Source organism: Callithrix jacchus, chromosome 5 (genome assembly GCF_049354715.1).
Source record: "Callithrix jacchus isolate 240 chromosome 5, calJac240_pri, whole genome shotgun sequence".
Lineage (NCBI taxonomy): Eukaryota > Metazoa > Chordata > Mammalia > Primates > Cebidae > Callithrix > Callithrix jacchus.
Genome location: NC_133506.1, coordinates 20,395,800 through 20,410,570, shown reverse-complemented (window position 1 = coordinate 20,410,570; position 14,771 = coordinate 20,395,800). Strand labels below are relative to the sequence as shown.

At 44.7% G+C, this 14,771-nt stretch overlaps 1 protein-coding gene across 1 annotated transcript in view; it reads right to left on the bottom strand.

Moving 5' to 3' along the window:
• ISM1 (isthmin 1) overlaps positions 1 to 14,771 on the bottom strand; it is an 88,550-nt gene that overhangs the window by 15,989 nt on the left and 57,790 nt on the right. The window contains exons 2-3 of the mRNA XM_035298379.3: positions 14,052 to 14,291; positions 4,412 to 4,676 (exon numbers count right to left, since the gene is read on the bottom strand). Of these exons, the coding sequence (XP_035154270.1) occupies positions 4,412 to 4,676; positions 14,052 to 14,291 (505 nt within the window). The remainder of the gene's footprint in view (positions 1 to 4,411; positions 4,677 to 14,051; positions 14,292 to 14,771) is intronic.

Sequence of the window (14,771 nt, the reverse complement as noted above, 5' to 3'; positions counted from 1 at the left end):
GAGAGGTTAACGTACTTGCTTAAGGTCACACAGCCCAAACTTGGCAGAGCCGGAATTATATCTGAGATCTGTTCCCACCACATCCTGTTCCATAGCTTGGTATTCTAGCAGCTTTGATTCTGGACCAAGTTGCTCTGTCTTTAAGATACTCACTTATGTGGCCATAATGCAATGTTACAAAGAAAAACCCCTGAAAAAAAATTACTGTGAAATCTTCTCTTAAAATAGGATCACGACCAGTTAGAGAATTTTAAAGAACTGAGTCGTAATCCAAGTAACAATAAACAGTACCTATGTAATTTCATTATCTGAGCTTCTCTAAACAATTCTGGAAATGGTACACTACTGTTAGACAAAAAAATATTTATTTGGAACTCTCTCTTTGCCCTGGATATCCCAAGTATCTACACAGAAGGGATTTAACATGCAGCATCTCAAACACATACTTTGCACAGTTGAGCTGATTCAGGGAATCATCACTTCTGTGTTTTTATCATCACGAGATATGCCTGTCTTCTGTTGTGTATTCTGTAATTCATTCTACAGATGCCATTTTATCCTATTTATTTCATCTAGGATTTTTAGAAATACTCCTTGATGACAAATATTTAAAAATTCCACCTTCAAAACTCTCAGATCTACCTCCTCCACAAAGGCCAGCTCCTGTGGCCATTTTAGCCTGTCTCAGACAAGGCTGCAAGCCCCGAGATACTGTAACTTGCTCTGCTCTGCTACTGCACGAACCTCCGCTTCCTGGGTGATGGGTTCTCTTTCTGTTTCCACCACAACAGCACCCAATATAGAGATAAATACGTAGAAATTGCTTGACTTTTCCTGTTGACTGAAATAAAAGTGAGCCTGTGGGATAAAAATCCCAGCACTTTGGGAGGATGAGGTGAGAGGATTGCTTGAGCCCAGGAGTTGGAGGCTGCAGTGAGCTATGATCTCACCACTGCACTCCAGCCTGGGCAACAGGGTGAGACCCGGTGCCTTTAAATGAATAAATAAAATAGAAAAGGGGGAATCTGTTTATCTGACGCTGTATGGAATTCTGGAAATCACATGTTCTTTGTGGGCTATCCTGAGAAGCAATAATCACTTTCATTCATTCTGCCAAATGTCACTGAGCACCTACAATGGGCTTAGAGTTTTGCTACTAAAAGTGTAGTCGGAGGAAGGACAGTCTCAGCTTCACTCAAGCTTTTGCCCTTTTCTTACACCTACTGCATTGAAGGTGCAATTTAACAAGCCCCTGGGGTTATTCATAAGCACATTAGACTCTGAGAAGCACTGCTTTAGAGGTACTGTACATAACATGACTTTATAAAGTAGGAATCCCGATGTCCAGTCTAATCATGGGGAAGATACTAGAAGGTACTTTGAAATAATACAAGATGGGAACTTCCCCATGACCCAGGCATGCTGTGAGCTCCTGGTGTGGGGAGCAAAATGGTACTCTAGGTCTAGGAGGCTGGGGTGAGAGTTGCTAGGGTAGCCACAGTAACTGCTCAGGAGAAGCAAATTCTAGCCTTAAGATGGAAATAGAAGGGGTATTCTTAATGCTCATAAATTCAGCAAACTGTACTCTGTAAAGTTCAGATGAAAAAGTTGTTTCTAGTGGTGGTCTTCAAACTTCAGTGTGCATGAGAATCATCTGGTGACCTTGACTGAAAAAGGATAGAAACAAACACACAAACAACAGACTCCAGGTCTCACTTCTAGACTTTCTCATTCAGGAGATGGAGACAGTGGCCTTCATCCTGGGCCGCACACTAAAGTCATCCTTGGAGCCTTAAAAGACAATGATGCCTGGGACCCATACCCAGAGATCCCAATTCAGTTGGTCTGGAGAGAGGTGTAGGCATCAGGATTTCAAAAAATTCCCCAGGTGAGCATAACGAGCAACCAAGGTAGAGAACTATTCATCTCAAACAGAGGTGCCCAATGCAGCAGAGTGCCTGGGGGGCATGTTCAAACAGATTTCTGGGTCCTACTCCAGAGTGTCTCACTCCAGCAGGTCTGGAGTCAGGCTTGAAACATATGCATTTCTACCTTGTTTCCATGTGATGCTAGTGGTGCTGGTTCTGCAGGGCACACTTTGAGAACTATTGGTATACAGGGAAGGGGTTGGGGCCCAGATTGGCATTTTTAAACATGCAGCTAAAGGATTCTGATGTCAGGTGTCTGGGCTCTACTCTTAGAAACAATATTCTGTATGGGCTGGGCAAACAGCTGAAGCCACCAACCCCGTGCAGTCTCAGGCTGGCATCAAGCAATCCTTTGTGCTTCTCTCATCAATGGCACTGATCTTTTCCTCCCATTCCTATCTTCCAACCTAAGCATTCATTTCGAGATCCTTCTACTGTCCTAAGGGGTATGCTACTGGTTTCCCCAGAGAGGCAGAATTGTATAGTAGTCAAGAGGACAGATCCTGGACCCAGACTGCCTGCAGTGAGACTCACGTCTTGGCCCTCCAGATCTAGTTGCTTAACTTTTCCTAGCTTTAGTTTTCCCATCTGTAAAGTGGAGTGTCTGCCTCAGAGAGTTGAATAAATGAAATAATATATGTGAAATGCCATGAACAGCGACTAATGCATGGTAAGTACTATTTAAATGTTGGATAATATCCCAAGTCCTTCCTCCTGGAAAGCAGATAACTTGACTTCCTCTGGGAAAGGTGAAGGTTTCATAAGCCCCCTTGCTGGAAGGGATGTAGCATTCCCTTTCTGTTCCCTTAGATTTGATGTGTGTCTCCACCATGGCACTATCTTGCTCTACTGGTTAATTTTCTCTTGGTCCACAGATAGGTGAGATCCATTTTGGGGTCTCATTTTTGTACCCAATACATTGTTGGACACAACACTTGCTCTTAATAAATGTCGGCTGAACAACTGATGATGTAGCAAAAAATATTTTTGTCTTGCTGTTTTGCAAGTTGCTTAGAATTCTCTATTAATGAGAAGAAATGACTCTCTAATATACAACTGGTCTTTCTGTTGAAAAATGCAAATGGTAGGAGACAAGCCATCTTCCTCATATACTGCTCACTCCAAGTCCACCGATGGTGAAACCCCAAGAACATCACGATGATGGGTGCACTTGTAAGACATTAAATATTCTTATAAAAAACTGCCTGATTCCCCTCTAAGTCTGGCCAGATGCTTGCTAAATTGGTTTCCTTTTTTTCTTGGACACACATAGAATACATTTCCCAGCCTCCCTTGCACTTAGGTGGGGCCATATGACCAGGTCTTCCCAATGGAATTTCAATAGATCTGATGTGTGTCACCTCTAGGCCGAGGGCCTTAAGAGTGTGTGTTCCTTCTCCAGGCTCCCTTTCTTTCCCTGGATGCCAGCTGGACACAGAACATCCAGGGGATAACTCTCAGGCCCTAACAGTTGGTGGAGCTCGAAACTGGGAGGAGGCTGAATCCCTGAATGACTGAGTGGAGCTGAGTTCCTGCCCTGTCTCCCATCCCAACTCAAGTGAGAAATGAACTTTTATTATCTTAACTCACTGAATTTGGAAGGTGTTACCTCACCTATCCTACTCCAAAAACACAGGAATCCAGAAGTCCCAACTTGGAGTTTTGAAATTTATTGGGGGAGGGCTTACTTTAAAAACCTGAGACACACATATTTGTGTGAGTTCTCAAGGACCACTTCACTGCCAATATCAAACACAACACAGTTGCCTGATCAAAGGAAGCAACCATACACATCTCTTCTACTGTCTTGATTTTCTTTTCTTTTTTTTTTTTGAGACGGAGTTTCGCTCTTTACCCAAGCTGAAGTGCAATGGCGCTATCTTGGCTCACCGCAGCCTCCGCCTCGTGGATTCAGGCAATTCTCCTTCCTCAGCCTCCCGAGTAGCTGGGATTACAGACACGTGCCACCGTGCCCAGCTAATTTTTTGTATTTTTAGTAGAGATGGGGTTTCACCATGTTGACCAGGATGGTCTCGATCTCTTGACCTCGTGATCCACCCGCCTCGGCCTCTCAAAGTGCTGGGATTACAGGCTTGAGCCACCGCGCCCGGCCCTTGATTTTCAGTATGAATTTTTACAGTAAAAATACAAGGAAATTAATTGGACGATTTATTCATTTTTAGAAATAAAACTAAAATTTGAGGGGTGGGGGAGGCAGAAAGAACCCCAAAGACCCTAAAAAAGTTCTCTCCTAGGATAATTGGTATAGTGATTATGATTTGATTTAAAATTATAGTCTTTCCAGAAAAACGTGGCTGGTGGTGCCTCCTTGGGGCTTCTGTGGAACAGAGCCTTTGTGGGGTATGCCTCACAGAAGACCAAAAGCCACATGCCGTAAGCAGGGTTTTGCTTGGCTCCATGTCCGAGGCATCATCCTCATTTATTCTTCCCATCAATTTTATATTACTGGGTGGTAAACTCACCATATTCTGGTGGCTCTTTGGTTTCAAAAGTCCGGTGGCCTGGGGCCGTATGGTCCCATCCCCTGGGGGTGTTGAGGAAGTTGCTGTCGTCTGAGGTACTGTCATACTTGTAGTCCTGGTCCCCGCTGTCTGCCCTGGCCAATGACAGGGACCTCTGCCACCAGGCTTGCCAGTCAGGGGATGGGACTGACCAGCTGGGCTTATTCTCCGGATGCTGATCTTTATCTGCTTCGGAGTCAGGACCGTCGACCACCTCTATGGTGACCTGAAGAATTCAGAACAGGCCAGGGTCAATGTGGAGTCAGCAGTCTCTGAGCTTCATGACCCTTGGAAGAAAGTCTGAGAGGGCAGAGGAAAATGATGGACACATCCCTTGTGAAGGAAAGCTGGGGGTGATACATGATGGAAAACCTTCAGGGATGGCCCACAGGATTTCCACAACTAGATGGAACATGTCTTTGGCTTGGGAGGGGAAAATTCATTCCTGGAGTTCCTGATTTACTGATGACTAAAAACTTAATAGCTGGAAACAATGACTGTTGGACTGCTGTGTGGGTCAGTAATTTGAGTAGAGTGGAGCCTGAAGTGTTGGTTTCTCCTCCATGTGGTATTGAGAAGCCTTTCATTCAGGAAATAAACATGTACTATATTTGTTCCTGAAGTGATTCTAGAATAATCATGTTATAATAAAACATAACATCTATGAACACAAACTGTGTACCAAGCACTGTACTAAATGCTCCACCTATATTATTTAACTCTCGTAAAGACCTCCCACCCGTGTTTGTGTGTGCCACATCTCCCACTGAGAGGGGTGGAGCCTATTTCCCCTCCCTGGAAAGCTACACGGGTCACGTGATTCACTCTGTCCAGCAGAATGGGTAGGGGTAGAATAGTGACAGGTCTTAACAGAGGTCTTACAGCTTTCATTTTCATTCTCTTGGAATGTTCTACTCGCTGTGTGAGGAAGCCTAGCCTAGACCACTGGGTGTATAGAGACAATGTGAAGAGAGAGGCTGCATGGAGGAGAACCAAGGTCCCTTGGCCCATGCCCAGCTCTGAGGCCTCAGTCATGAGAGTAGGGCCATCTTGGATCTTCCAGCCTCAATTTGGTCACTCTAGCCAACACCACATGGAGCAGTGATAAGCTCTCCCAGCTGAGTCCTAGTCAAATTCCTGACCCACAGCAATCCCATGGTCATCGTCTCAAACTATTAAGTTTTGAGATGATTGCCAGATAACTTTTACAGCCAGGGAAAACTGGTGCACTGAGACATCAACAACTTGCCTAAGGTCACAGAGCCAGTAAGCGGCAGACGTGGGGAGTCTGGTTCTAAAGCCTACGCACTTCCTAACTTTGCCACACTGTCTCTCAAAAAGTAAGTGACAGAGCTACTGTTCCCTCATGAGATCAAAGAAACAACAAGGCCACAGGTGCAGGTGGGGGCTTGTAGAGACATGAGCACAAGCTCCTCAAAACCAGGCTTTCCCAGCTATGGGTTTCATTCATCCCATGGTTCATCACTAGCCTGCACACTCCTCAACCAACCCGTAGGGTCAGAGTAGGCGGTCCTGGAGCCAAGGCTACAACTTGTTCTCAGATTTACGAAAGTCTCATTTTGAAGTCTGTCACGGGGCTGGAAGAATGAAGTTTCTTGGCTCCAAGAGACAATCAACGTAGAGAGACTTGTTTAAAAAACATAATAAAAGACGCGTTGGGTTCCTTTGGCCATCACACAGCTCTTGCAACACCCCCTGGATGAGTTATGTTCAAATGAATCAGAAACACACGTTCCAAGTAATCAACCCAAGAGGTACTGGGCAGATGCATTTCCAGTTTTGCCCTAACCTGACATCTGAGAGAGTTGCTGAGATGCTCTGCCAAATCACACTGGGGTGTGGCCATCCCTGAGACAAATAGCCCCTTCCTTTTGTGTTAGGAATGGCGGGGTTTGAATTCTGCTCACTTCAAAGGATGTTGCCCATCCAGTGGGCCTGGGATATGGTTTTACGGGGTCCGGACACATGGTCAAGAGGGTGACTTTCAACCCCAGAGTCTACTCAGGCTGCAGCAGGCCAAGTGCACCTTTCTCCTCTGTTGTGGGACACCTAGAAGGGCCACCACCCTTACTGCGGTCTTGTAGGCATCTCTTGCATATCTGGAAATAATTGTGGAGCTGTTTAGTAATCCCAAAAGTTAAAAAAAAAAAAAGGGAAACAAAAGCAAAGGAATATATCATACATCTTCTATCATTGCTATTTGTCAGAATGAATGGCTACCGGGGCGTAATGGTAACTGGGACCCACACAGAAGCTTAGAAAGACAAGTGGACAAGGAACACACAGCCAGGTGGAGCCGAGCCAAGGTGGGCAGTGGCAGGGCGATCCTGAGCCTTTGGAGACATAACCTTTCCTTTATGCAGCCCCGTCTCCCTCTGCCTGGAGACGGAACAACTGAGCTGCAAGGCTATTAAGGGTCTCGGAGGGGAGAGGCTGCCAAGAGCCAGGCAAGCCTGCAATTATGGTAATGAAATCAGTCTCTGGGTAGGAGATAAGAGGGAATGTGCCCAACACTTTTGGTATTCCATTTGTATTCAGACTGGAGTCAAAGGGATTGCTTAAACAAAACGTGCCCTGCAATTTCTCCAAGCTGGGAATAAAAACAATTTCATGTTTCAAGCTATTACCGTCAATACGATTTTTTTTTTGTTTCTTCAAACTGCTGCTCAGATCCAAACAAAATAGATTGGTTGCCTGGCCAGGCGATGAGTAGCAAAATACAAATGTACTCCAAAAGCGGTATTGACGACTAAATCTCAACACTTAGAGGCTTATTTTTCCCTTTAATTGCTAGCCACTGCCTCAACTGAATTAAAACAAAAACAAACACAAAACAAACAACTCTCAGGATCCACCCTTGCCTACAGATAACAAAGTGAAAACCTCATGCTGATATCAAAAGAAGAAATCTAATCTTGAACCTGAGGTTTCACAGGCATCCAATTAAAAAGACTTAATGAGTGTGATCAATGACTTCTCCAATGCTGAGGGCTCATTTGATGTTTCCTATCGCTTTCATTTTATTCACATGTTTTTTATCATCAAAGAATCCTTTGATAAAGATGTCTTGAACAATGATCAATGTGATGAACGGTAGGTGTGGGAGTGAGCACAGATTTCCAAACTGACAAAGACTCTGGATCTTACCATCCTTTCTCATCCTTAATACATAATTGAAGTGTCTTAGTATATTTTTTTCTTCTGGACTTTTCCACACTCAAGTCATGATGATAAAAGAATGCCTCCAGTTCGATTCCTGGCAGAATCTCCCCAGCTCCAAGAAAGAGTGTCCGAAACAAGTGGCAATTTGGAAAATTCTGTTTAAAATCGGGAAATGAGGAAAAGATCCAATGTACCTTGATCAGCTTTCCTTCTCTTGAAAATTAATACACTGATTAGAAACAAACTCTCCCATAGGGAAACCAGTACCATTCTCAGTCTAGCTGATGATAAAAGAATGCCACTGAGAATACAGAGGCCATGCTCTTCATTGTCAGTAAAAACTTGCTTGTTAGTCCTCTAAGCCTTGTGATCTGTGGAAATTGGTGGGAGTGGGCAGGTATTTTCCAGAGAGGAAAACGATTTCCTTGGGAGCACACAGGACATGTCTCAAACAAGGGTTTTAAATCCAGATCATACCACCCCTTCTTCTTCAGCAACTGCCATGCAAAGAACACAAAATGGACTGGGAAGATATCCAATTCCCTCTTCTCAGAGCCGCTGATACTCTAAGAACAATGGTGGCAACCCCACCTGACTGTGGTTATTGCTTTGAGACTTGCAGAATGCCAGTCCAGGCACTACTGTCCATCTACACAACTTAGACCCAATTTTCAGGCACAGAAACTGGCTTGGAGAATTTAAAGCCCCAAGGTAAACAGCAAGGAAGGTATAGTATCGATCTCAGAACCAGTTCTGATTCCCAGGTATTTTTATGTACATTTCCTCTGTCTTCTTCATCTCCAATATCATCACCAACCAGCATCTTTCAGTTCTGGGAAGCTTATCCTATATGGGGCCCTGTGCTAAGCACTTCATATGGATAACTTCATTGAATCCTCATAATCATACTTATAGGCAGTATTATACTACATAGCTACTCATAGGTAGTATCGTCATTCCAATTTTATAGACAAGGAAACTGAGGCACAGAGAGGCCCAATAACATGCATGGGGCTACAGAGGTCAAGTCTGGCTGACTAAATGGCGATACGTAATCCTAAACACAAGTCAATCTGCCTCCATGTATTGACAGAGGTACCCCGTGAGAATCCGAGCTGAACAGGCTTGTCTTTAGAGGGGCATGGGTTCACATCTTGGGTAGAAATGTCTTGATTCCTATCTAGCCAGACCTGTCATTCCTCTGCAAGTATTTTAGAGAAAAAGAGAAAGGGGAGATCAAAAGCAGAAGCTTGTACAACTGTAGCCCTAGTGAACTCCTCTGATTGTATCTTGTGGCACTCAAGAGGGCTGTGGCCATGTTAATAAGTGCGCAAGGAAAAAAACAGCGTATTTTTAAGTTCCCCTTAATGGGAGAAAAGAACTAAGTATATTGGTTGAAATGAATACTAATATCAGCTTGATCCAGAAAAGAGAATACTTGGTTGTGAATAGCTAGTGTCAGAATGAACTGATACAGTAAGCCCAATAATGGATTTGTTTCAGAGATTTTTGCCTCTGCTAACTGACTATCAGCTGTAGACCAAAAACCCAGCAAAGCTGAAGTCTAACTTGTTTTGGGGGATTTACTTTCTTCCCTGAATGATTTTTGTTTTCAATAAAACCCAACCTCTTACATTATTTTAAATTTCATATGGAGATTCAGTTTAGGAGTTTGAGGCCATTTCTTTCTATTTTGTGCATTTTTTTTTCCCTCCGCATTTCCACAGCTTGAAGCCAGTCTTAAAATAGAAATGTCTGATTCACTTGGGACAGAGGCTGCCTGACTTCTGGGAGTTACAACGCGCTACAGAAGCAGAGGTTGGGCTTTTATTAGGATTTCCTATCCTGAAAGTCAAGAGGCCCAGGAGGGACGTGGTCTCTTGCATGGGCTCAGCGATGGCACTTCAGAAAGGTGCAGGCTGTTTCCTTAGCCCTGGAGCGTGGGAAACACTTCCAGAGCCTGAAGGGGTGGGGTGGTGCGGAGGGCGGGTATCAAGTTCCCATTCAGTTCCCAGGCTCCAGCTAGGAAGAATCTGGTGGGGGCCAAGGCAGGTTGCCAGGGGAAGGGGTAGATGAGGCCAGAAGCCCTGGCAGCGGAAGCCAACCCACTGAAGGGCCCCTCACCTGACTTCACTCTGCTACCCAGGGAGTAGGAATGCTTTGACCAGGCCCGCAGGGACCAGCGGGGCTGTCTGCTGGGCTGAATCCACCCTGTGTCAAACCAGTGGATTTCAACAAAAGAACAGTGCTTTGAGGAAGGGGTGAGGGCTACCAACACGGAAACCATCACCTCCTCGTAGAAAGCACCTCATGTTTAAAGGACCACCAGGGAACTGGTTTACACAAGTGCAGTGGTGCATGTAGCTGCAGCGGCTAGTGCTGTGGTGTGTGGGTGTGTATGTGTGTGTGCACCTGTGCACAGAAGGCCAGAAACAAAGGCAGCACAATTTTATTTTCTTTAGGGCCAAAATGTCATCAGATTAATTAAAAACAGGCCACCCCCCACCCCCCTCAGAAAAGTAACAGATAGGGATCGTATAGAGCAGAAATAGACTAACTCAGCTAGGCAGTAGGCAAAAAGAGATTACTGGCTTACTCCTTTTGGGTTTTTGACTTTGACAGTATCTAGGCTGGAGCTGTATTGATTTTGAGTCCATTTGGCCAATAACTTTCACGCCTGGAGCTATGGTAAACCTTTATTCTTGGGAGTTATGGTGAACTTTGCTGTGCAAAGGGTAACTCAGAAAAATATGGGGACTTGGTAGGAGTAGCCCGTCCCGCTCCCTACCCTGTCCTCCAGAGCATCTCTTTCGGAAGCATCACCTGGAGGTAAGCTTCTTGCTCTTGTGCTGGGAAAAGAAAGCATGGGTTGTGACTTCTCACCTGTTTGAAGTCCACATGAGCAGGTAGCTTAGGGGCTCAGAGGAGATGCGGGCAAATCGTTTCCATTCCTACCATCTCTGCAACTACACTTTTGTAACAGCTCATGGAGACGTGCATTTTATAAAGGTCCCAGCGGCACTGCCGGAGAGCACCCCATGCTGAAAGCACCCACGGCCCAGTGTGGCCTTCTTCTAATGCACCCTATGTTTATTATCTGCTCCCTCACTCCACTTCCTTCCACACCCACAACTCTGGCAGCCTCGTCTCCCCTTAGGAAGCCAGGTGGCACTATTCCGAAGCATTCTCTACTTCTCGTTTAGTTAAACACAGCAGATTATGGTGAAAACTGAATTGTAAGCTTGGCTGCTCCATGGAGCTCCTGCACAGATCCATCACGTGGGCTACAGAGGGCCCAGCACTTATGTTTCCCCCTTCCTTTCTTTTGAAAAGTAATCTGGGGTTCCCAGCTCTGGGAGCCCCAACTGCCTTTACACTATTGCTTTTCCCTAATATTTAAGTAATATTTTAAAAAGACAGGCCAGTTGCAGTGGCTCATATCTATAATCTCAGCACTTTGGGAGGCTGAGGCATGAGAAATGCTTGAGGCCAGGAGTTCGAGACCAGCCTGGGCAACATAGTGAGGTCCAGTTTCTACAAAAAAAAAAAAAAAAAATAGCTTGTAATGGTGGCTCACACCTGTACTCCCAGCTACTCAGAGGCTAAGGTAGAGGATCACTCAAACCCAGGAGTTCAAGGCTTCAGCAAGCCATGATTGCACCACTGCACCCCAGCCTAGGTGACAAAGAGAGACCCTGTCAAAAAAAATAAAATAAAGACCCCAGTGAGGTCTAGGTAGGGAATGGGAATTTCCAGACTGATGGATTTATCTAGAAGATAGAAAGGGAATCCCAAGAAGTTCTGTCTGAAATTGGGTTTTTAGGTCAAGCACAAAGCACCCAATAACTTTCAATGAGGAAACAGTCCCCAGCAGCCTTCCATTCTCCTGCATCTACACATTGTCCTGTAACCTTACATTAGTAATTCTTAAATCGATTACACTGGTATTATAGCTCAGTCCTCAGCATTATATCCCAAGTGACATTCCCACCTCTGGGAAACAGTGCTAGCAACAGCAGGCTTCAGATTGTTTTGGGCATGGCCCAAACGCCCTTGGGATGAGGGCTGCCTGATTCTGGAACCAGAACATCTATAAACATGTGGATGAGCCATGATAGGAAGCAAGGTTGAGCGATGGTATGAAGTCAGTGCCTTTCTTGCCAATCTGCACCTATTCCAAAGGGCTCCATTGCTTTTTATCACACCATGTGGTCCGTCCCTTGAGAGGGGACATTGGAGCCAAAGGCCTGTTTTTCCAATTTATCAGTTAAAACAATACAAAACTCACCAGAAATATTAACTGGGGCATGCAGTGATTTCTGCACATGGGTTGTTGAAGCGTAATCTCCATAACATTTTTCACTCTGTGCCATCAATAGAGCCTGCCTGACTTCTTCCCACCTATTGAGATCCATCACCCTGAGTACACAGTGCTTTTCCTCCTCTATCTTCATGATCCTTCTGACACTATTTTATGTGGTTGCTGGGATCATCTATCTCATTTATTGGAGGGAACAGGCCTTACATTTTTCAGTTTCCTGTAACTTAATGCAGCATTTTATATACAGCAGGGGTTGGTATTCTAATTAAGTATTCTCAGTGAATTTTGTCTGCCACCATGACACTGGTGTTAAGAGCAAAACAACTCAGGTCAATGAAACCTGATCTAAAACTGTTATCACGCAGATGATGTTAGTCCGGGGAGAGAGAGAGGCAGTTAATGAAGGATCAGTTGCTCTGAGTCCAAGTTCAGGAACTTTCTGCTATGTAGCAAATTGGCATTTGGTACAGAGAGGAAAAAGTACAGAAAAGGATCCCAGCACTTTGGGAGGCCGAGGCAGGTGGATCACGAGGTCAAGAGATCGAAACCATCCTGGTCAACACGGTGAAACGCTGTCTCTACTAAAAATACAAAAAATTAGCTGGGCATGGTGGTGTGTGCCTGTAATCCCAGCTACTCGGGAGGCTGAGGCAGGAGAATTGCCTGAACCCAGGAGGCGGAGGTTGCGGTGAGCCGAGATCGCGCCATTGCACTCCAGCCTGGGTAACAAGAGCGAAACTCCGTCTCAAAAAAAAAAAAAAAAAGTACAGAAAAGGTGCCCCTATACAAATAGAAAGAATTGGAAGCAAAGCTTGTAAGTATGGGCTGGCTGTGGTGGCTCACACTTGTAATCCTAGCACTTTGGCAGGCCGAGGCAGGAGGATCGCCTGAGCCCAGGAGTTTGAGTCCAGCCTGGGCAATATCGCAAAACTCTGTTTCTACAAAAAATTAAAAAATGAGCTGGGTATGGGGTCACACACTTGTAGTTCCAGCTACTCGGGAGGCTGAGGTGGGAGGTTTGCTTGAGCCTGGGAGGTAGAGGCTGCAATAAGCTGTGATCATGCCATTGTATTCCAGCCTGGGTAACAGACTGAGACCAATTTTTAAAAAATGTATGGAAGCAGGCATATGAGGAGGAGAGCTGGGTAGGGGCTGGGTTGCCCAGAGGATGAGCCTCTCTCAGCCATCATTGGGCAGAAACAGAGAAAGGAAAAAAAAAAATTCAAAATTAGGAGTTTGTCTCTGAATGTGGGTTGGGAGTCAGAGCCTGGGTTTGAGCCCTACAACTACTATTTACTGCCATGTGACCTTGGGTAAACTAAATGGTAACTTTCTGAGCATCTGGTGCATTGCTGATAGCATTAGGAACATGACATGGGCTTGTCTCCTTCATGAGGGTATTGGGAGGATCAAATCAGATCAACATTTGCTTTTTAAAGTATACTGAGCTATTTCAGTGTAGATGGAAGTTATTACTTTTAATCCCAGGCACCCTTTCCCTCACCTCCCATTTCCCATTGCTTCATCAGATCGCATCTTAGTGGAAGATAGTCACCTCTTCCCTAGGAACTCCTGTTCTCACTTTCCTTCCTCTTACTATATTTTTCTCGTAAGTCATGTATACTTTAGAGTAACAGACGCTTGTCTCTTTGTGAAGGAATTTCTGGTGTCCAAGGCAAGTTTAGAGGGGCATTAAGAGAAAGAGCTTTCCTGAGTGCTCTGAAGCCATATTTGACATCATTTGCCCAGTCTGTCTGCAGGTGAGATTGGCCTTTTCCTAACTACCACATTTTATCAGTTTTGATTTTATATTTGACTGTCTCTGAAATTAGTATGTATCTTGTAATCCTTGGTGTGTCGTACTTTAGTAGTGTTTTCTTCTTTTGAGTGGTTCACAAAATAATGGTGCCTCTCACAATCAAGGGTGTCACTTAATGAAATGCAGCACTGTTCATATGGAGATAACATGACCTTAAGGAGGAATCATTAAGGGGTTAAGAAGAAAAGTGAGGTAAGGTAGCAGTTTCCACTGGAATCATCACGAAACAAAAGATGGACTGTTTTGTTATCTTCCACCTTCCAGCTGCCAAGAATTACCTGGATATTTGGATTCTGCCCATTAATATCAGCTTTGGAAAGATCCGGAAAGTTTGGTAGATCGAGGAGAAAGGACCTGGGGCCATCTCTTTGCAATGAAGGGTGCCCAGTCTCTTGTCCGAATCGCGGTCTGGGGAAGGGCTGATGTGCAGCCTGGCGGTCCAAATGCTCCCCTGGTGCTTCTTTGGAGAGAGAAAAGCTGGTTTCTGATGTGGCGTCACTTCCCACGTTGAGGTTATTCTAAAACAAACAAGCAAGCAAACAAAGACACAAGATTTAAAAAGGTCACTCTTAACAGTCCATTACATTCAGGAGCAAGGACAATTCCAGTGACTGAAATTAAGCCAGCATGGTATTCCAAACTCATTTTGCAAGCCTATGGTTTAGTTTCTTCATATCTTAAAAGCCAGATCATCAGAAAACTTCTCCTAGCCTGCTACTTGGGAATGTTCTGAGGGTTAATGAGTTATGAGCTATTCATTAAGCTTCGAAGTACTTTAAAAATGAAAATGCTATTTTGAAGGAGAATAGGTGTGCATTTAAAGCTGGAACCAAACGATGTTTTTCTTCTCACAGCTTCAACTGATTAACCACCTTGGCTTTAGTTATAGCTCTGGCGTCCAGAGTTAGTTTCTTTGGTGTAGGCTATGGAGCAAAAGATCTCACCATGCTGGATAAAATTCTTGAGCCATATTATTGATTATATCCATTCATCATTTG